Raw genomic sequence first — 23,412 nt, 5'->3', positions numbered from 1 at the left:
GTAGAGGTGGGAATTCTTTCTCTCCAGTCATATCTTGGTCGACAGGTAATTTAATAAAGTCATGATCCACATTGCCTGAGCCGCTGCCTCTAGCAGTTGTGGAGTTTGCATTAGTCGAACTTTTGTTGTCTTGCTTTGAGCTTCTTTTTCTGTCTCGAGAAGCCATTTTTATGACAGTAAGTATTCAGGGTGTTCAGGGTCAGCAGAACCAATTATTTAGCGTTTAAATGGATATTTTTTTGCAGTAATAATAACTTTTTAGCGCAGCTGGGTGAAAAGGAGCGTCTGCTCAAGCCGCCATCTTGGATCCTCCTCAGCCTGCAATAAGTGTTCGGGGGCTTGGCACTAATGATGACGTCACACTACGGTAACCCCACTTGGACAAACTACATGGCGTTGAGATCTGCTCGGGCTTTACATCTTTTTATTTCATGTTTACTTTTGTAACCTAAAGTTCTATTCCCTCATAAATTGTTTCTGACAATATTCTTTGAAATGTTTATGGAGCGATTTTGCCACAACACACTGTGTAATAAGATCTGTGGCTGTTAGAATGAACCGGCTGTTCCATGCGAGCGAACTGTGTCTCTGACCACAGCAGCCTAACTTGTAGCTTTGTTTTTGCAGGCAGCGGAGGGTGCTTTGTTATAGTGTGCAGTCCGAAGAAAGCTTCGGACCGCAGTTCCGCAGAACCGTGTTGGAAGGGTTGTATCTCCAAGCAGAAAAGCGGCTTTGGAACGGTGTGTGAGCTGGCGTAGGCGGCTTTTGAATGAACAGTCCTGAGAAACACAAATACAATCATGTGAATTTGTGTTACCAGTGGGGTCCAAACAAAATAAAGGCTGATGTAATTCCAGTTTTAAGTTCATCCACGGCTAAATGTTGTTAGCATGGCTAAATGTGGTTAGCACGTATTAGCCTAATCCTAACCCTTCTTCCGGGTCCGTTCTGCCACTAATAAAGCACTGGCCGCACAGATAAAAAAAAACTATAAGTGAACATGCACTTAATAAACAATAATAACAATAATAAAAGCCCATTTAGAAGATCATCTTGCTCTATGTCGGACCTATGTTTACAACGGAACTCATAATTTCTTCTTCTGCGATCATACAGTAATTTGTCCGGACCAATCAGTATCTTGCACGTCATCAGATCTACGAGTGTGACAATAGTGTGACATCATAATTAGTCGCAGGTCCCCTATGTTTTATTGTTCACAATAGAACAAATCTGCATGACAAGAACAATAGTCATAACAATGATAATGCCAGGGGATTACACATGTATTACAAAAGAAATATCACAAAACAGATTACTATACATTGAAAATGTTGAAAGACAGAGTTTTCTTATATACATATGGCTTTTTTGTTTAAACTAATAGAAATAGTGTGTAAATTGGATTCTAATTCTGCAGTCTCATGCTCCCCGGATAATATCCTGTGGTCCCGGAGGTCCACACGCTCAAAGTGCGTACAGGTCCAAACGGTCCCGGGGTGCGCAGGTCCAAACGCACTTGGAGCGTGTGTCCTCCTGGTGGAGTGGGTAGCTCTCCTCGCTTCTCTCCTCTGATCTCTTATATTTCTCTCTTGATCAGGAGCAATCAAGGGAACATAGATCCCTTGTGCTATCCTAGGCACTTTAACATTGGGAGTTGGGTCATCTAGACCCACTAGACAGTGCGCTGAACCTTTTTTGTTCAATGATTTGTGAACCTCACTGGTGTCCAAGGATCACATTAAATCTTTTCACCTTTATCCACCTTTGTCATGATAGGAATAACACTTCAATGCAAGGGTGGGGTCATCTAACAGCACAAGGGTTAATAAGTGTGATTTATTGCGTTATAAATGGGGTTGGGACCATCATTTGTGTTGTGCAGAAGTCAGGTGGATACACAGCTGAAAGTCCTACTGAATAGACTTAGCATTTGTATTATGGCAAGAAAAAAGCAGCTAAGTACAGAAAAATGAGTGGCCATCATTACTCCAAGAAATGAAGGTCAGTCAGTCTGAAAAATTGGGAAAACTTTGAAAGTGTCCCCAAGTGCAGTCACAAAAACCATCAAGCACTACAAAGAAACTGGCTCACATGCGGACCGCCCCAGGAAAGGAAGACCAAGAGTCACCTCTGCTGCGGAAGATAAGTTCATCTGAGTCAGCAGCCTCAGAAATGGCAGGTTAACAGCAGCTCAGATTAGAGACCAGGTCAATGGCACACAGTTCTAGCAGCAGACACATCTCTACAACTGTTAAAAGGAGACTGTGTGAATCAGGCCTTCATCTTAGAATATCTTCTAGGAAATCACTGCTAAAGAAAGGCAACAAGCAGAAGAGACTTGTTTGGGTTAAAGAACACAAGGAATGGACATTCGACCAGTGGAAATCTGTGCTTTGGTCTGAGGAGTCTAAATTTGAGATTTTTGGTCCCAGCCACCGTGTCTTTGTGTTTAAAGGATGGACTCTACATGCCTGGTTCCCACCGTGAAGCATGGACGAGGAGGTGTGATGGTGTGGGGTGCTTTGCTGGTTAAAATTGTTGGGGATTTATTTAAAATTGAAGGCATACTGAACTTGCTTTCTGACTTTCGTCGAGGACAGACGTGTTTTCCTCTCGCTCCTCCTGTGTCAGCCCTTCCCCAAGGCTTTTTTGTCCTGTCTGCCCGAGAGGTGCATTCTTCACCCTTCTGAAGCCGCTGCTTTTCTGCACTCTGAAAATGGATCTGATCAGCTGGTCTCTAAATTCGATCGACAAAGTATTTTCCACACTAAGGAACGGGAAAGCGGACCCTTCCTGCCCGGACGGCACCCACGCGGCTGGATACACCATCGATCCATGGGGCAAGTGGAGGCTGGTGTGCCTGGCCCAGCTGTCTGTGGAGGATGTCGAGGACGTGTACCTATTTGGATTTCTGATAATTGGATTCCTCGTAATTGGGATCGGAGGATTTCTAATTTATCAGGCGGTCTGGGAGCAGAAGATGGAGAGAGGCAATCAATCAAAGCTCCTGGGAAAGATTTTTCGGGGAGGAGAGACTCAGAATGAGAAACTTTCACAAGCGGATCAAAAGCTCTGTGCTTGCCTTGCCCACTTAAGCAGATTGCTTGAGACCCCTGAACTTGTGCGGAAGATGGATGCCACCTTGGAGCAAGTTTCTGCCCGGATTTGAGGGAAGACTGGGCTAAATTCACCCACTTCTCATTCGGATCAATCTCTGCCTCACACAAAGCGAAGAGCCAGTCAAGGACTTTGCCGGCAGTACAAACAACCTGCTGGCGCCCAAAAGTATTTTATCTAATCAGACTCCCCGAAGGAGCTATGGACAACTGTCCTTGGCTCCACCAAAACAAAGCCGCTTCTACAGAGTGGACTACAGCAGCTGTTCTGGAGGGTTGATAACTGCAACTCACCCCCTCCCTGCTTGTCCTCGGCTTCCCAACCCCCTCCCTACCTCCTCTGTGAGCTGCCCGTAAGATGTGCCTGGCTCACGGAGCTGCACCTGATGGACAGACTCATGGGGGGCCCCCCACTCCCGTCCACCACCGTTTCCCCCCTGAGCCTCATGTACTGTGTCTTTGTCTGAATATGTGCTATTTGTGTTTAAACGGTGTAGTTTTTTTCTTGTATCAACACATTGTACGCAGTGTAAGGATACGACTTTTTTTTGTCACCAAACCCAACCCCCGGCCCTCTTCGTGGTCCATCTGCATGCTATACAAAGGTGCGCCGGCGCAGGTCATCTAAGGCGCTCGGCTGCATTGACCTCAGTAACCTCTCGAGATGTGTGTGTGTATCCTGTGTTGCTGTTTGTCTGACCTTCTTCATCGAGATGTACTGGAACTGAGTTTCTCCTTGTTGGGATTAATAAAGTTTTCATTCAACCAGCATGGCTACCAGAGCAACTTGCAGCGGCATGCTATTCCATCCGGTTTGCATTTAGTTGGACCATCATTTCTTTTTCAACGGGACAATGACCCCAAACACACCTCCAGGCTGTGTAAGGGCTAATTGACCAAGAAGGAGAGTGATGGGGTGCTGCACCAGATGACCTGGCCTCCACAGTCACCGGCCCTGAACCCAATCGAGTTGGTTTGGGGTGAGCTGGACCGCAGAGTAAAGGCAAAAGAGCCAACAAGTGCTAAGCATCTCTGGGAACTCCTTCAAGACTGTTGGAAGACCATTTCAGGGGACTATCTCTTGAAGTTCATCAAAAGAATGCCAAGAGTGTGCAAAGCAGTAATCAAAGCAAAAGGTGCTACTTTGAAGAACCTACAATATGACATATTTTCAGTTGTTTCACACTTTTTTGTTATGTATATAATTCCACGTGTTAATTCATAGTCATGAAAATAAAGAAAACTGTTTGAATGAGGTGTGTCCAAACTTTTGGTCTGTACTGTATGTGTGAGTGTGAGTATGAATGAGGGTTATTTTTTAAGCTATAATTTTTATACTATAATTTAGCAAAGAATAAAAAATGCTTTAATGTGTAGTGTATTCATGAGAAGCCTTAGAATTGGAAAATTTTGTACTTTTTTGCCATTATAAATAAACCATTACTTTGTTACATGTTTTTAATCAAATGTGTGCATGCTAGTTCTTTTGTTAAGACTACTTTTTTATTACTTAAGCTTTTCATTTATTGTTTTAAAGAATTTAATGACAGGGGCAGGTGGGAGTTATTCTTTTGTTTGCACCTCTTCATTTATAAAATAGTGATAATGTTTGAGTCCACTCTTTCGACTCCCTACCAGACAGCGGTTCTGCTGTTTTTGACCAATCACTACAGTTCAATTTTCTGCCCCAAAAATGATGTTGGTATGTTCGTGCTACAATTCGGGATAGAATTTGGCTATTTAAGTCACATGGTTTAGATGATATCTAAAAACAATTGCCAAGATTTATACGTGAACCTTCAGTATTTGGATATAAAAAAATCATATTAATATGTATCATCTATTGCAGCAAAAAAGGTTGTTGTGTCTGATGTTGGTATGTCAGTGCCACAATTTGGGAGATAAGGACTCTTTATATCCCATGGTTTGGAAGCTATTGAAATGTGAAATACAGTTGTTTTGATCAGACTCAAGTCTCAATGTTTATTATTCTAAACAATCATACACCTTTAAACATTAAATCTTACCAGTGTTTTTTTTTAACCACAAGTCCATCTAATGTATTCTTCTATTTTCATTTCAGGTCATATCATAATATTACTCGGCTAACATTAATGTTAGAAGTATCTGTTTAGTGCAAACACAGTGAGAAAATAATTATACTAAACATTGTTTTATGTAAAACCTGTCCCAAAAAAGTAGTGTCTTAGCCTTTCTAATGATCCAACCTCACATAAAGCACAGAGACAAATGGACCTTTAAAACAGCAATTCAGCAAAGTACATTTTATTTTTCTGACAAAACAACATGCCTTCAGTTAGGATTCTTTCAGTCCAAACGCTTTTTCAAACACTGTTCAATCAGAAAGATGCAGAGGTGCTGTTGTAAGGTAACACGAAGAGACGCCAGACTCCCAGGCTGAAGTGACACCTAGAAGCTTGGCATGTTTCCCATCAAAATAAAGAAAATAAAGCTCAATGATAAACATAAAGCTGAAGCAAAGCAAAGATTTAGCGTTAATTTAACATCTGATTCAGAATATCAAAGGTCACAGAGCAGATTTAACCGAACATTGATGAAACATCCAGTCTACTCTTATTTAGTCTGGACATTTTAAAGGGATGCTGCACACAAAAACTCCTGCTGAAAAACCACTACAGGTGATCAGAAACACACCTGTGACCTTTCGAGGTTCAGTCCAAACCTCAAAAATCTGGCCTTTCTGGTTTTTCCTTGGTTTTTAGCTCTGATGGTAGCTGTGACTTTATTTGGCTGCCTTTCTTCATCTAACCAGATTCAAAAAAATCCATTTGTTTATCTATGGAAAACCATGTTAATGCTTTCAAATATCACATTAAAATATGAATATCATTTTGAAAAAAACATTATTGAAAAACAACAAAAAGCAACTAAGTCAGTAAATCATGTCAAGAGTATATAAACTGCGTGGTAATATGTGTCGAAGATTTAGTGCAGTAACGAAAAACTGAACAGAGTTGAAGCTGAAACTCCTACATGTCATAGAAAAACTATTTACTTATATTATTATTTATATGCGTCTTGCCCAATTTGGCTGTTGTTGCAAATCAATAAGTGCTTTCAGGACCATCCTCACATGTCGTCTAACAAGGAGGGTTTTGACTCACAAAGTTTCTCTGTCTCTCGCTCGCTTGCACGCACGTCAGGTTTGGGAAAACACAACAGGACCTCTGTTCAAATATGACAACAACCAAAAACAGCAGCAACCTTACAACCTTCAGCTCATAAAACACCATTCTTTAGTGAAATCAAAATAACAAAAGGGAAGGATCAGAAAATGAAATGGCATACAGGCAAACACTGTAAACTTCAAAAAGGTCCAGAAGCATGTCCAGATGTGTCCCGGTCCACCTGACTGCACGCAAACAGGACAACAGACCACAGAGGGAGGAGGTTCAGGTTCTTCAGTGCGTATTGACGAAAACGGGACTAAATAGAAGTGTTTGTTTCACATGAAGCAACGAGAAGCATCAACACCAGGAGAGACATTACGGTGAGAAAATATCACAGCAGAAATGACGAACTGGCCTGGAAACCATAGCAACGGCCTATCAGTGTTTCCAGTTTGTGAATGGAATTCAGGCTGCATCAGTTCTTTTCTCTTCAAAGCGATTTGTGAGCATTTTATAAGTGAGGAGTTGGAACGAACCCACAGGGTGACCTGGATGAGGGCTTACAGCCATTCAGCCGGGAATCATGTCCAATAGGACACTTGGACTGATGTATGAAGAATGTTTATAATGTTTATAACATTTGTGTGTGAGTGTGCACAGTCTTTGCCCTTCTAGTTTTGTATTACATCTGAACATAAACATCCAGCAACTTGTTACTTTATGCTGCTTCATGATTTTACCCCCCCCCCTCTCACCCTCCTACCCCCCCCCCCCCTCTAACATCCCTCTCTCTTCTTCCCTACTTACAAGTAAAAAAAAATAATAAATAAAAATAAAGCTGCTGTTTACAGACAAAACCAAGAGTTTTCCTCTGAATACAATCCGTATTCGGCAGAAAACTCCTGCTTTTTATTGAGACAGTTCTTCTCACATACCAGAAACTGCTCTGCTTAATATGCGGGGACTGACTTTTGAATTTTTTACACACATAGATAATAAAGATGCAACAACTTTGTTTTACTGAATCTTTGCCTTATGTAAAAAATCTACTAATGTTTTCAGATTGTTTTGAGCTAAATTTCTTGTAGTAGCATTTTAATTTGAAATATAATTTTTTTAGAAATTAGAAGCTTAAAAATATTAAACGCAAACTCTGCCCCATTCAGAAAATATCCAAACATCCATGAAAATATTGTCTGACATTAAACCGGTCTGTGGCCTGAAAAAGGTTTAAGACCACTGGTCTAAAGGATGACATTTTGTCTACGTATAAACTGTCTGCCAATGTTTCCACTCACTGCAAAATGAAAATAAGGCTATACATGAAAGCAAAGGTTGAAAGCTGTTGTTAAGGCAAAGGTAAAGCAGGGAAGAGGGTTTTTTTTCATGGCATCATTTCCTTTTAACATTTCCATTAGGATAAAGACAAAAAAAGTATAAAGTGGTATACCTAAGGTTATGTTTTGAGAAAGAAAATCTAAATTTTTATGCTAGGATACAAAAAGTAGAAATTTTTCTGAAAGTTGCAACAGTTTTTCACAAAAGAACTTTATACCTGAAAGAGTTAATGGTCCTATGCCAGTTATTGCTGATAGGTTTTTAATTTTTAGGTTAAAAGTCCAACTAATATGAGCAGCATTATTTTGAAATAACTTACATAGTGAATGGTGACAGTAATTTTACTTTTTTGGGGAGTAAATATCAGGATAGGAAGTGCCTTTGCTAAAGCAGATTTTGGGTTTGTCCCAAGTTTGAACCCATCTGGATCTTTTAGACATTATTTTACTTTATGAAATCTTCTAACAAAGTAAAGTGAACGGTGAGAGCAGAACTCCTCATGATCCTGGTAAAAATGTGGATTCACTTGTTCCTGGTTGACTTGGTGCAAATCTAAGGGACTAAAATACTGGCGAGGGACTGTGTGTCATATTCTCCTAACAATTCAGTCTGTAGTCAGGCCTCCACCACCACACAAAGAGCTGACTGTAACCCTTGTGCTATCCTAGACACTTTAACGTTGGGAGTTGGGTCATCTAGACCCACTAGACAGTGCGCTGAACCTTTTTTCTTCAATGATTTGTGAACCTCACTATTGTCCATGGATGACATGAAATCTTTCCACCTTTATCCATCTTAGTCATGGTAGGGAGAACACGTCAATGCAAGGGTGGGGTCATCTAAGATAGCACAAGGGTTAATCTGCGTAGTGCATGATAGACTCCACGTAGTTTCCTGGGAAGAGGCCAGTGGTGGCGTTCATCACTCCTTCAAACCATCCGTCCTCGTTCTTCTTGACCACATAAATGATTGCTCCTTCCTGAAACGACAGCTCATCCTCCTTGTCGGCTGTGTAGTCGTAGATCGCCACCACTAGAAGACAACAACATCGGGCAGTTAGGTCATCTTACAATGATGTAAATTGTTAAAATTGTATGTAAATGTGTAACAAAGTCCTGCATACAATCACCATAAAATATACAGATGCGACTTAACACACAAAAGCTGCATTGTCATTTATTTTGAATTTGCGCAACTGGATTCGTGTTCAATTCTCTCACACAGTGATGAAAGTCAGGCAAGGAAAAAATCCCTGAACTTTTCTTTGAGCGATATGGCGGGCACGGAGTGAATTTTTTTGAAAAATATATGGTCTTAGATGAATTCTACTAGTTATTCACTTCTTAATCAAGAAACTAAGACTAATTGGAGCATCATGATTTAACATTCAAACCCCTAGTTTTACTTGCCATTAAGGACTTGTTGGTCCTAAAAAAAGAATTTGGATAATTGCTAAAAGTAACACAATCCTACAATCTAAGCTTTTCCTAAAAGCTGCAAAACATACAATTGCTAAAATATAGTAACATCAAAGCCCCAAATGGCAAAAACACCAGTAACTATGATATTCTATGAAAGTACCTCATTTATTTGAATGATTTCTGCTTTAGAAATACTGTTTTCTCAAACTACAATTACATCAAAATATGGGATCTGCTTTAAACTATCTTTCTATAACATAATACATCAATTCTTTAACACCAATACTTAGTAATCTGGGAAATATATAAGGAAACATACAAACAAAATTAAACATTGTAAACATTCTTTTCTAAGGGAGTGTGGGTCCAAACCACCAAATACTTATAATTATAATTAATGTCAATAATGTTTTTGAGCAAAACTGAATTAAATCATGGTAATTAGGAAATACAAATAAATTAGATAAAGAAATGTATTCAAATGTTTCAGTTTTGATCAGTGTGGGTGGTTATTCTGCAGTCAGATCAAGAAAATCTACAAGGGCTCCTGGTCAATGGGGCATTGATCAAAGAAATAAAGAAGAAGAAGATCCCAGACCAGACTTAACAAACTACTACAATGGTACATAAAAACCATTCTTTTTTTTTTTTTTTTATATTTTTTATTGCTTTTTCAACAAAGTTTTAAACACACACAACACAAACACTGCATAAAAAACATTCTTTTTAGCGCACTCCGCGGAAGCAACCATCCGACGCGAAAAAAGTAATAACAGTAATAACACTTCGTCGGCCATAACCCTTACTTAATCTCTGCGTAATTTCCACCGTAACTAATTGTATTAGAACGGAGAGTGAAATTCTGAATAACAACTGTAATCACCTCCAACAGAATTGCCATATTTGTCTTTTTCCTCCATTTTTCCTCCAATTTGTTTTTTATCGTCTTCTCACAACTGAGGTCGTGACCACGCTCAATAATGACGATGCCCGCCATTATTTTAGATTATTTATTATCAGAGCCGTCGACGCATCCGAAAGCAACTAAAACGTCCCGTCATTGGTCAATTAGGCCGGGAAGACGAAGACAAGATAGCCGCGCCCATAGAGAAAGCGATCCACGGAGAAATATAGAAAATAAAGCGAAAATTCGCCGATTTCAGACAATTTTTTCATCCGGCAAGCGATTTGTCCGTAGAGATCAGGTCTTTATTTCCCGGATGATATGATCAGTTTGCTCAAAAACCCGGATTTCCGGGAATTCCCGGAAGACTTTCATCACTGGTCAAAGGAAACACGACAGTTTTGAAAAAAACTCGCATTTTTAAAAGAAGGTTTTTGTACTTGGAGGAGGTGGTTTTTGAGGCATGTCAAAATTGACATATTTCACAAAACTGCAATGTAACAGTGTAATTGCGAAATTGTGGTATTTCAACACTTCTAGAATTCTGACAATGTTTTGCGGATATGGAAACGCAGCTAAAGACACCAGCTTTTCTTTAAATGTCATCAGGAGTCTGCAATTAAAATAAAAATCTGCGGCACCTTTCTCCACGTAGCTCCGAGGGGCCCATGGTGGGTCTTCTTCAGCATATGGATCATTATACTCCACCACAGCAGCGTCCTCTTCCCCATGTCTATCTTCCAGCGGCTGAGGAGTGGGGAGAGGCTCCTCCAGTCCTGACTGGCTCTCAGTAGGTGGGTGTAGGGGCAGAGGGGTGTCTGAAACTGTGGATGGATTTAAAAGGTTAATATGATACAGGTCCATACGCTCAAAATGTTTCTACTTCCAAGGACAGGAGCAGGAGAAGATACTCACTGGACTCCTGCACTCGAGCAACAAAACCCATCAGAGGAAGCTGGGGGGTGAACTGGAGGACGGATGCTGGGGGGGGAGAGGCTGCGGAGAGATTTCAGTAGAAAAAAACACACCTTCTGCAAATGATCCACTGAAAGGTTTAATTTGGAAAAAAATACAGTTATAAATCACACTTATCCCTTTCTCCCCCTTTGTTCTCACTGGAACATTTATGCAGATTAAACTATGTGAATAATAGACACATCTTTGTTAACAGATGTTTCCTCCTTGCATGTCATCAAATCATAGTTTTATACAATTTCTTAAATACGCTCAAGCTTGGACTGTCCTTAAATGCTCTCCTCATTTGCTCCACAGCTTCACTTTAAGTAAAAAAAGAATGTTTTGTGACAACATAAATGTTAATATGTCTGTCCTTTCAGCAGTTATAAGACATGTCTTTAAAATGGATTGTAGATGTAGAAGATATAAATGTTTCGGATAAGCAGCATTCTAGACAGAACTGTTGTTGGAGACACTCAAGCATTACCTAAAAACCATGAACAGCGCCCCTCTCAGCTGTGCGGTTCCTACCTGGGCTTTGGTTGTAGTATGGACCTCCGTTGACATGGTTCTGCGTTCCAACTGGCTGACCGATCACAGAGGGGGGGCGGCGGTACGGCAGGGACCCCCCAACCTGGGGAGTCTGCTGTCTAGGCTGAGGCCGGTTCATGCTGTAGAACTGAGGAATGATGGGGCCTAATGGAGCAAAGAGATACCTTCAGAAATCTGTGAATCCATTTAAATAGAGACTTTTTGCATGGTGGAGTCATGAATCGGAACCAGTTTGGATCTCATGTCATCATTTCAAAAACCCCTAATGATTGTTCTTACACAGACATGCAGCTAAAGAAACATCTTTAGTTCTCTTTCTTGGTCAGAAATTGTGAGCATGGATGAGGGAGCCAGACATGCAGCAAACTGTGAAGTTGAGGTGACGGATAGTTTGTCACTCACCTTCAGCAGGTGGTGAAGAGGAGAGGAGTGGAGGAGAAGGGGCAGGAGGAGGGAGAGAAGACGCCTCAGACTGGACCTTGGGTTTGTTAGGCGACATGTTAGATGTTGGGTAGGTGTTTGTGTTTGATTGTAAGCTCCTTTGGGGAGGTGAGTTTGGAGGCAGAGGAGCTTTGGGATGAGTTAAGGTTGAGGTGGAGGAGGAGGAAGAGAAGGAGGATGGAGTGGAAGAAGGTGAGGGGGAAGAGTTAGGAGCAGTGGAGGAAGAACTAGCTGGTCCAGCAGTGGGGGAGACTTTGGGAGGGAGAAAAGAGTAAGGAGTTAGAAGATAAAGAGGGCAGCAGGAGCAAAGGAAAAATAGTTTCTGCAAATATTTTACTTAACCACAAAATTAGAGAGAAGATTTCTGTAGAATCAGCTTTTAAGAATTTCATACAGTGCGTTCCAAATTATGATGCAAATTGTATTTAAGTGTGATCATTGTACTATTAAGAGATATGTGGCTGATTCACAGCACACACAGGCTGGTGCAAATAAAGGCAGAATGAAGAAAGTTTGTGACAGATAAATACATCACATTAAGAGGGCAGCTGCTGAAATACCATTACAAATCAGCAAGCACATATTTGAAGCTGTTGGTGTATCTGCAGTCCCACCAACATCAAGGTGTAGGATCCTCCAGAGGCCTGCAGTTAAAGTAAGCCCTTGTTTTTCGGGGTTACGTTCCAAAAAGAACCCGTGATAGGCAAAATCTGTGAAGTAGAAACCTATTTTTTTTTACAATTATTATACAATTAAATACTCTATTATACATTGGAAAAGGAAGAACAAACAGGCTCAAGCATTTGTTTCACAAATAAAAGTACTTTAGAAACGTTTTTTCAACAAATAACTTCTGTACTGTACGGTCAAATAATAATTTGAATCATTAATGTGAACAGAAGACTTCAAATCGCTGAGATTAGCCCCGCCCACCGCGACCCGAGTAATTGGATTAAACAGGAGAAATTTTAAAATGATTATGGAAAAAATACAAAGTACAGTGGGACAAATAAATAGTGACTCAGGTGTATTTCACTGCTGTTCAGACTGAGCCGCTGCATCCTGACTCCGCTCTGCAGTGTTTTCTTCTTTTGAAGACCGCGGTGCAGTTGTTGTCGCTCTTTTTTCTATGGGTTTTGGAGAAACTCGAAATTGCGAGATGATTTGCACGTACGTGTTGTAAATTTGGCAAGCTTTCTTACGTACGTGTACATATTAAACTGCAACGTTATTGACGGACAGGTAGAGAAGAAGCGGAGTGAATTTTTAGCCAATCAGAATGCAGAACACAATGCACGATCCAAATCCGTGAAGTAGCGAAACCGTGAAAAGTAAACCGCGTTATAGCGAGGGATCACTGTATACGTGAATCTTCTTTTGGGTCATCTCTAAACAACACTCACAAGCAGAAACGGCTGCAGTGGGACCAGTCTTGTTCATTGATGAGTGCCGTGCAACCCTGTATGGTCCAGATGGATGGAGTAGTGGGTGGTTGATGTATGGCCACCATGTCCCAACAAGGCTGTGACATTAGCAAGGAGGTAACGGAGTCATGTTTGGGCTGGAATCATAGGGATAGAGCTGGACGGCCCCTTTAGGGTTCCTGAAGGTGACATCTGAAAAGTAGGTGAACTTTCTGACTGAACACGTTCTTCTGTGGTACAAAAAGAAGAACGGTGCTTTCCGTAACAAAATCCTCTTCATGCATGACAATGCACCATCTCATGCTGCAAGGAATACCTCTGCACCATTAACTGCTATACCATAAAAGGAGAGAACTGATGGTGTGACCCCCATCCTCCCCTGACCTCAGCCCTATTGAGAACTTTGGAGGATCTTCAAGCGAAGTATCTATGAGGGTGGGGGGCAGTTCACGTCCAAAGAGAAGCTCTGGGAGGCTATTCTGAGATCCTGCAAAGAACTTCAAGCAGAAACTCTCCAAAAACTCACAAGTTCAATGGATGCAAGAATTGTGAAGCTGCTACACAATAATGGGTCCTATGTTTAAATGGAACTTGATCTATTAAGATGTATTTGATTGGAATAGCTTTTGATTTCGGTAAATGTGATCTCCTAATGCAGAAATTTCAAACCAGTGATCTCTAACACGGCGGACAGGAGGATGTTGGCTAAGCTGACATCAATCATGGATAACCCCTCCCACCCCCTGCACCAAACCGTAGAGGCGCTGACCAGCTCCTTCAGCAAGAGACTGTAACACCCACAGTGCAAGAAGGAACGCTACCGCAAGTCATTCCTCCCCACAGCCATCAGACTATCCAACACCGTGTTAAAGTTTCAGTCCACGGTCCCGCTGGTGTATTTCTTTCTTTCACCCACTTATTCATTTACTTTTGTTGCAGTTGTTGCTGTTTTTCAATAGTTTTTTGTTCCTGAACGGCTGTTTGTTTTGTACGGAGCCCGCCGGGTGCCAGTGGTTATAAAGGGAAAAAAATCTGATAAACTGTGCGCACAGATTACTAAAGCGTGCGCACGGATTAGCAAAGCGTGCGCACGGATTACTAAACCGTGAGCACAGTTTACTAAATGGTGCGCACGGATTAATCAATTATGCTCGTACTGTTGCGCAATCGTGGCGCACGCACATTCATGGCATGTGCATGCCTCTAAGCAGAGCAAATGGACTCCTAGCTTCATGTTTGCAGGGCTGTGAAGGTGCTTTGGTACAGTGTGCGCAACGTAGGAGACTTCGGACTGCTGTCCGTTTCCCGGTTCTGCTGTCGGGACTCAGAACGTCTCCCGGAACATGTGAATCCAGACCGAGGACGGGCTTTTGGAAGCGGAGGAGGCTTTTGGGGGACTAGTCCTGAAAAACCGTGCACACAACCATGTGAATTTGTGTTACCATTCAGGTCCAGACAAAATAAAGGCTGATGGTTATTCCAGTTAAGTTGATCCACGACCAAATCGCTCATCAGCACGGCTAATGTTGTTAGCATGAATGTTGTATTAACCTATTGACTTAATCGTAAACCTTCTTTCGTGTCAGTTCAGACAGAAAAAGCCCCGGGCGCAAGGATTTAAAAAAAACTATAAGCGAACATGCACTTAGTAATAATCATAATAATAAAAGCATGTTTAAATGGTCATGTCCCTAAGTCTATCGGAGCTTAGCATTGTTTACATGAAGACTTCACTTCCTCAATGAACTATCCAGACCAATAACTTTATCGGACCAACCTACAGCCAATCAAATAGTCTGACGTCATCATTAGTCACTTCTTTTGTTCGATGGTCTGCGACTAATGATGACGTCACACCATCTGATTGGTTGTACGTTTCTCCAATGACGTCTACGGTAGTGATTGGTCCACGATTAAGTCAATAGGTTAATACAACATTCATGCTAACAACATTAGCCGTGCTGATGAGCGATTTAGCCGTGGATCGACTTAAACTGGAATAACCATCAGCCTTTATTTTGTCTGGACCAGTCACCTAAATGGTAACACAAATTCACATGATTGTGTGCACGGTTTGTCAGGACTGGTCCCCCAAAAGCCTCCTCCGCCCGTCCTCGGTCTGGAGATAGTACAAATCTCCCGGGGGACACGGTTCTGGAGTCGGCGCAGCAGAACAGGGAAACGGAGTGGGGTCTGAAGTTTCCTCCGTTGCGCACACTGTACCAAAGCACCCTCACATCCCTGCAAACACGAAGCTAAGAGTTTATCTTCTATGCTCAGAGGCATGCACATGCAATAACTTTGCATGCGCGCACGATTGCGTAACAGAACGAGCACAATTGATTAATCCGTGCGCACCGATTACTAAATGGTGCGCACGGTTTAGTAATCCGTGCGCTCAATTTAGTATTCCGTGCGCACGGTTTAGTATTCCGTGCGCACAGTTTATCAGATTTTTTTTATTTTTAACCACTGGCACCCGGCGGGCTCCGTAGTTTTGGTGTGTACTTTATCACTTACTTATTTTTGCATTTAAAATTTTTTTTATTTACAGTTGATCATATTCTTTAAACCTTCGTAGCTGTTTATTTTATATTTATTTATTTATTTAATACGAATTTCTGATGATAATTTTCATAATAATTTTTAATAATTTAATATGAATGTCATTTTTGATGTCCTTTTTTTAATGTTGAATTATGTAGATTATTTCTGAATGTCGTTTTTGCTGCCACAGAAAATTCCCCATAGTGGGATTAGTCAAGTCAAGTCAAGTAACTTTATTTGTCAAGATCTACAATGTTGACACATACATAGAAATTGAAATTGCGTTTTCTCTTCATCTTCAGTTTAAACGGGGAGACACCTTCAAATTGCACAATAAACAACTATAAATAGTAGTAGAGGCCTAAATATAAATAGTATAAAAAAAATAAAAGTAAAACAATGAGGAGAGAATAAAGTGACTAGAGAATAAAGTGACTGAAGTACAGTTACTTAGTTTTTTAACGGCACTAGAGGACTGGTGGAAGGTGCAGTCAGTGCTGATGAGGTAGGTGACGTATGTGTGTCAGAGTTCAGCAGAGCAGGAGGGCAACAGGGCAGCAGGAGGGGAGGGGGGGCAGGGCTGGGAGAGAGTTCAGCTTCCTGACAGCCTGGAGGAGAAAACTGTCTCTGAGTCTGCTGGTCCTGGCCTGAAGACTGCGTAGTCTTCTCCCAGATGGAAGCAGACTGAAGGAGCTGTTGGATGGATGGGTGGGGTCAGCTGCAATGCAGAGGGCTTTTCGGGTCAGGCGGGTGTTGTAGATGTCCTGGAGGGAGGGGAGGGGGGCACCGATGATCCTCTCAGCTGCCCTCACGATGCGTTGGAGGGACTTCCGGCAGGACGCGTTGCAGGCGCCATACCACACCGTGATGCAGCTGGTGAGGATGCTCTCCACAGCGTCTCTGTAGAACGTGTGCATGATGGGGGGAGGGACTTTTGCTTTCTTGAGTTTACGGAGGAAGTAGAGACGCTGCTGTGATTTCCCAGCTAGTGATGCCATGTTCTCGGACCAGGAGAGGTTGTCTGTGATGTGCACACCCAGGAACTTAGTGCTGCTCACTCTTTCCACCGTAGTGTTGTTGATGGTCAGAGGAGCATGCTGAGTGTGGCCTCTCCTGAAATCCACCACCATCTCCTTCGTCTTCTCCACGTTCAGGAGGAGATTATGGTCTCTGCACCAACCAGCCAGGTGGCTCACCTCACTCCTGTAGTTTGTCTCATCTCCGCTCCTGATGAGACCCACCACTGTGGTGTCGTCGGCAAATTTAACGTAAATGTTGGAGCTGTGTGTCGGGGCGCAGTCGTGGGTCAGCAGGGTAAAGAGGAGGGGGCTCAGCACACATCCCTGGGGAGCCCCTGTGTTCATCATGATAGTACTGGATGTGTTGCTGCCGACTCGCACTGCTTGTGGTCTCCCCGTCAGGAAGTCTAGCAGCCAGTTGCACAGAGGTGTGTTGAGCCCCAGCTGAGCAAGTTTGTGAGTGAGCTGCTGGGGGATGATGGTGTCATCTATCCATAATAAAGTCATCTATCCATCTATCTAACCACAGCAAAGACGGGGGCTTTGTGATCCATAGACAGGTGTGTGTGTGTCTCCTGTGCAGGTGAGTTCCTTCTGTTACCTGGGAAAGTTGAAGGAGGTGAAGGTGTTGGAACGGCTATGGGAACGCCCACACTGCCACTGCCGCTGTTCTCTCTGCTGCTGCTCCGACTGCTACTGCTAGGGTGGCTGCCTCCACTGCTACCACTGCAGGCACACACACACACACACACACACCGGATGATAATCAGTGTTCTGACATGTGAACAATTGGGAGCCAATTCCACATGGGAGATCCCTTCAAACCGTTCTCTCAAGTTGTTTTGGCTTAGAAAGACAAAAATAGGAGCTGCCTGCCAACGCAAAAGTAAATGAACTCCACACAAAGTTCACAGTCTCTAACCATCTGCTGACCAACACGCTAAAGTTGGAACCAGAACATCAGACCTACAGTGGGTTAACATGTTCAACTGTAGCTCTGATTGCTGAACATGTGGAGTTCAGCCCTGCAGTCCAGCTCTGTGCTTACCTGGTTCCTGTGTTTACATTGCAGCTGCAGTCACATGCTCTGCAGCTGAAGTGAGTTAGACCTCTGAATTCACTTTGTGAAAGCTGAACCCAGAACCCTCTGATGAGGACTTGATTGAACTTCTCACAAAAAATTGAGCTAAACATCATACCCTTCTGAGGACACACAAACAATGAGAGAGAACCCTAACCCAATGCTGCTCAAAATAACAGAGAAGATAGGAGTTAAGGAGTTTCAGGTTTAAATAAGCAAAGACAACAGGAACATATTTCAAAGTTGTCTAAATGATTCCAAAACAATACGGAGTTAAACAATCAGAGCAATCCGTCAGAGAAGATTCATTAATACTACCAATCAACTCTGAGCTGACTTAAACGCAGATATGATAAAAAATGAAACAAAGAGGGATAGTACATAACTGAAGTCAAAATGACAATTTATTCTGATTGGATTCACAGACTTGTGTCTTTTATTTAACAAATGTGTCATTTTAAACAGAAACAGGAAGAGCTGTAAACAGGAGTGCATTCTACAAACTCTTTATTAACACAGAAACAATGAATGAATTTGAATGAATCAGAAGAATCGATTTTTCTGGAACCTTTGCATAAGGCACTCCGCAACGCCTTAAAAAACTGATTTTCAAACACCTAGATTCAGTCCATTGATGTTGAATTTATGCAGCAAACTCAACAGTGACATTAAAAAATCTAACTCAGTGAATCAAATCTCAAATGGTGAAAATGTATGAGAGAGTAGAGCTTCTATTATTTGAAATGTTCTATAATGAAACAGAAAATGTCTGAGTATTTATCTTTTTACCGTTATCAGTAGGAGGGAAACACTGAGTTTTTTTCTGCTCCTTTTCATTCATTTTTAAATCAAATGTTTAGCTGTTCTAAATGTTTTAAATGAATGAAGTAAAGAATTAAAATAATGAAATGAGTAGAACTGCTTCAGTAAGTATAATGATAATCTAAACAGCGATAATAGGAAAGAGGTTGAATAAAAGAAAAAAATACAAGAGAAAGGCAGAAAACTAAAGCAGCAGCATAAAGCCGGCATATATGTCCATGAGTGGAGCTGAACTCTGCATGTCATTGCATTACTGTCTGTTTCTAAACATGAATAAATGGCGGGTGCAGCAGTGAGTACTGGACTGGATGGACTCCATCTGGTCCCCCCCCCCCCCCACCAAAATAAATAAATAACACAGGTGGCTGCACATTTCAGAATAACATGCCAAAAAAAAAAAAAAAAAGTTTAGAAAGCCTTGGAATGATTTAACTAATGAGCAAATATTTTGAAAAAATATGGTCAAATTTTATGAACGGATCTGTAACATTTTCTTGAGCACATAAAATGCTCTTAATCTCTTTTTAATTCACCACTTTTTTAATTTTATGCTTTTAGACAAACATTAATGTTATATTGGAAATTTAAATCCATAAACTTCAGCACACATTTTTTTTTCAATTGCATTTGACTGATTGACCAGTTTGACTTGCCTTTGTCTTCTATTACTTACGGAGCCCGTGTCCTTACATGGAAAAAATAAAATATATCTTGTCTTATCTCATTCCCACAAAATAATTAAGTTGTGCGAACGAAATAGTATCTTGTTCCCGCAAAATAATATTCAGTTCCCACGAATTAATTAATTTATGCAAACAAAATAATTCTTTATGTCATAAGTCATTCATAAACACGGATTGCTGCATCGCCTACCGGACTAAGCGTTTTATTTTTCCCCTCTTGAACGAATGTGGGTCACAGAGACATGGAAGTAGTGGTGGAAAGCGGCTTTTGCACCAGGACGGAGACCGTACCGGGACGTGAATGAACCCAGACATGAAAATGTGATTACAGATGCTTTTGAAAATAAATAAATTTGATTTCTAAACATCATCCGTGTCTTCTGGCAATGTCATGAGGCACACACAGACAGAAATGTGAAGGTATCTGCTGTAAATCCAAATATTGCTCACATCTGTGTTTTTGAATGCCTTATGACGTGAATGACAGGTTAATGATGGGCTAGGTAGCATGTAGCCTACTAGCCTTCTGATGTAAAGCGACTGCTAACAAGTATGTTAATAAAAGACAATTCCTGAATATTATTATTCCTATTCGACTCTCAACTACAATATCCCATACCGGAGCTGACTGGGCGGTAGACGGCCAGCCAGCTGCCCGAATGCCGGCCTGACAAGCAAAAGAGCTCTGCGGCGGAGCTAGGAGCTATGTCCAGACAATCACTGCGGTATGGCGAAGCGGTAATCACTGCGGTATTTTTCTTATATTCATTGAGACAATAATAAATTGATCATTCTTTGATTGTTTTTCTTTTTCCTTTCCTGAACGAATGTGGATCACAGAGACACGGAAGTTACCACTGAAAGCCGCTTTTGCAGCAGAGCGGAGAGCATATCCATGTTTATGAATGACTTTTTTTTTTTTTTTTTTTAACTTGTGCTGTCCAACAACTGAGAAAACAGATTAGAGCTGAAGGCTTTTTGTGTTGGACAGGTTTTACTATCACAGAAAGAGGTTATATAGCTTCGAGAAACTAGAGTGTAGATTTGTATAAACCCCTTTTTGTCGTATTATTTTTTATTTATTTGTTACATTTAGTGTGTGTGGGGAGGGAGAGGGGAAGAATGTGAGGGGAGGGTGGAAGAGAGTAAAAGGAAGAAAGGTGAAAAGGTGGGGGATACAAGCACTGATTTGAATAAGTTATTATTTTAAGCTGTAACAATTATACCAGATCTGCTGGAAAGACGAATGTTACAACAAAGGTGAAAATCTGACACTAAGATGAGCGAAAAAAAAAAAAAATCTGTCAATCAATACACTGTGGGTAAGGAGGAGGGATGAAGCCTTATGAATGACTTATGACGTGAATAATTATTTTGTTCGCATTAATTAATTTCGAGGGAACGAAATAGTATTTCGTGGGAACGGAATATTAATTTGTGGGAAAAAGATTTGACTTTGTGGGAACAAGATATTAATTTGTGGGAACGAGATTTATTTTATTTTTTTCCATGACAGGACACGGGCTCCGTAATTACTTGTGATGTTTAGACGACATTTCCTTTTTTTGTCATTTTGTTCAGCAGCGCATCTTTGATGCTCTGCATGAGTGACAAAGAATCTGAATTTTGGGATCTCTACATGTTTTCTAGACTTGACTTCCTTATTTAAACAGGTCCAAAATGTTTGCTCAAGTTCAGGGAAACTTGAAGGTGAAGATTGGAGGCATCAAATGCTTAAAATGATGGATGAAATAAGAGATCAGGGGTTAGTCAGAACAAAGAAAAGCCCCTCCCACCCAAGCTAGCATGAAGCTTTTCAAAAACCTTATATTCAGCATCTCTGTTCTATTTAGGAATAAAGATGAGAAGCAGAACACTGACTTGAATTTTTCAAAGAACATCGTTTAAGGAAGTATCTACTTCCTGTCATCACAAGCAGACATGCTGAACATAATGCTTTTAGCAGAAAGAAACCAGCAGATTTCAGACGAGCCAGCCAAGTGAGAGCCGGGGGAGGAGCCCCGCTCGGGCAGCCATGTTTCCACCCGCTACCTGTATGTTCGAGGACGCTGGTTCAGGGTGGCAGTGCGGGCTGGACTTGAAATCTGCCCAGCAGCCGCAACATTTCTGCTTGGGTTGGAGACATAATCGTTGGGCACCACGGGGGGGCGTACTGGCTCCAGAGTCCTGTAAGGGGAATTCTTCCTGTGCGTGCAAAAGGTTGAGTTAACAAAGGTATTCAAGCGTGGCTGTGGTGAATCATACCACAGTGGGAACACCCAGGAAGTAGACAGGTTCCAGCTCTAAATTGGAAAAGCAAGACAATAAAAACACAGAGAAAGTTTTTACATTTAAATTTTATATTTAAATGGTATTAAGCTAACAAATAAAACAGGGTAAGCTGAGGTAAATAATTTCAATAAAATGGATGTATTTATCAATGTTCAATAACATTTTGATCAGGTTTTGGATAGTAAAAAGGCAAAAATGAGCACAACTGTCATCTAGTCTAATCTGGTAGATCTATGGTACCATCAAAATTGCCACAAAGTAAACATCAATGTTATAAAAAAAAAAACATCTGACACGCATTAATCATAGGCAGAGCAGTACCATCATAACTTCTGACTAAATTCTCACTAGATGAAGGCTAGGCAGCAAATTTGCTTTGTGCGAGAGGAAAAATTATTCTGGTCACGTTTTAAAGGTCAGGATGTTTTTTTTTTTTAAGAACAGCATCTTATCATGACTCCCTGAAATGGCAGAAATGTTACACACAAGTGACTTTATTTTATGTAAAATCTAACTAAAGTTAAATCTCCTAAGGTAAAAGTATGTAAAGAAAATTTCTTGGGATTTTTGTTCTTAACCCTTGTGCTATCTTAAATGACCCCACCCTTACATTGACGTGTTATTCCTACCATGACAAAGGTGGATAAAGGTGGAAAGATTACATGTAATCCATGGACACCAGTGAAGATCACAAATCATTGAAGACAATAAAATGTTGTTTAGTGGGTCTACATGACCCAACTCCCAATGGTGAAGTGCCTAGGATAGCACAAGGGTTAATATGTACAAAATTGTACATAATAAGTGAAATATATGAGACAGAAGATGAAAAGAAAAAAAGGTAAGTGATTATGACAAAGGTTATAAATATTTTTTTAACCATTGGAATCACTGATCTGTTGTTTCATAGTTACTGAATTTTTAAATTAATTTTATCAAAATGTTCTTTTAGTAAAAAAAGAGATTGTCACAAAAATTCTGACAACAGTCTGTTGTTATATATGGGTGTGTGTGTGGTCATAGGCCTGCTGATGACAGCATGATGCAAACCAACTGCGGCGTCTTTGTCCATTCTCGGTCCATGTATGCAGGAGTTTGTGTGTGTATAGACTCAGGCGTACTTGGCTTGTTAACATAGCGTAGTTCCAACCAACCGCTAAGAAGCTTCTGTTCCTTCTTTCCTGCAGTCACACACTTGGAACAAACCTGCTGTAGCTACAGTCACACCTTTATTTTAAAAGTCTGTGTTTTGCAGAGGACCTCACATTGGTACACATCAGCAAAAATGTGTGTTGAAGCCCTTTACTCGCAGCCCCAATGATTGGTCCTATTACTGTGGTTCACTGCATTTACGGCATAAAAGGAGTCTATCCACAATGTTGATTGTGGACACAACAGCCGGTTGGTCAGCAGGTTGCCAGAAATGGACAGGAACCCTGAAACACCCAACAGATGGGTAGTATGGTCCCCAGGCCAGCTGGACTTGGAAAATCAGTAAGCCTGGCTGTGAGCAAGTACAGAGTAATCTGAGTACTTCTAGAAGTACTGTACTTAAACAAGAAAAAAACAATATGACCAAGTATTTAATTCAGCGCACCTATAACAAGATTAAAATGGACTCAACATGGTCGGGATCTCACAGTTTCCTCTACTTTCCCAC

General features: G+C 41.1%; 1 protein-coding gene and 1 long non-coding RNA gene across 9 annotated transcripts in view; one reads left to right on the top strand and one right to left on the bottom strand.

Moving 5' to 3' along the window:
* Positions 1–8,233: 8,233 nt before the first annotated feature.
* Positions 8,234–23,412, bottom strand: part of LOC101175519 (abl interactor 2) — an 85,459-nt gene continuing 70,280 nt past the window's right edge. For 2 of the 8 annotated variants that reach the window (XM_023950597.2, XM_023950598.2), the window contains 7 exons: positions 21,513–21,665; positions 17,476–17,600; positions 11,846–12,136; positions 11,423–11,587; positions 10,850–10,930; positions 10,576–10,758; positions 8,234–8,641 (listed from right to left, as the gene is read on the bottom strand). In XM_023950597.2, the coding sequence (XP_023806365.1) occupies positions 8,466–8,641; positions 10,576–10,758; positions 10,850–10,930; positions 11,423–11,587; positions 11,846–12,136; positions 17,476–17,600; positions 21,513–21,665 (1,174 nt within the window). In that variant the 3' untranslated portion in view covers positions 8,234–8,465. The remainder of the gene's footprint in view (positions 8,642–10,575; positions 10,759–10,849; positions 10,931–11,422; positions 11,588–11,845; positions 12,137–17,475; positions 17,601–21,512; positions 21,666–23,412) is intronic. The other 6 variants (XM_023950600.2, XM_078939645.1, XM_023950599.2 and 3 more) reach the window with 3 other exon arrangements.
* LOC144988743 (uncharacterized) lies at positions 21,994–22,254 on the top strand. The gene is made up of 2 exons (XR_013652726.1): positions 21,994–22,130; positions 22,168–22,254. It is a non-coding gene; the product is annotated as an uncharacterized LOC144988743 (long non-coding RNA).

The sequence above is a fragment of the Oryzias latipes genome, chromosome 21, assembly GCF_053564925.1.
Source record: "Oryzias latipes strain Hd-rR chromosome 21, Olatipes_Hd-rR_3.1".
Taxonomy (NCBI): Eukaryota; Metazoa; Chordata; class Actinopteri; order Beloniformes; family Adrianichthyidae; genus Oryzias; species Oryzias latipes.
The sequence above is the reverse complement of the archived record's forward strand: the minus strand, read 5'-3'. Positions and strand labels throughout refer to the sequence as shown.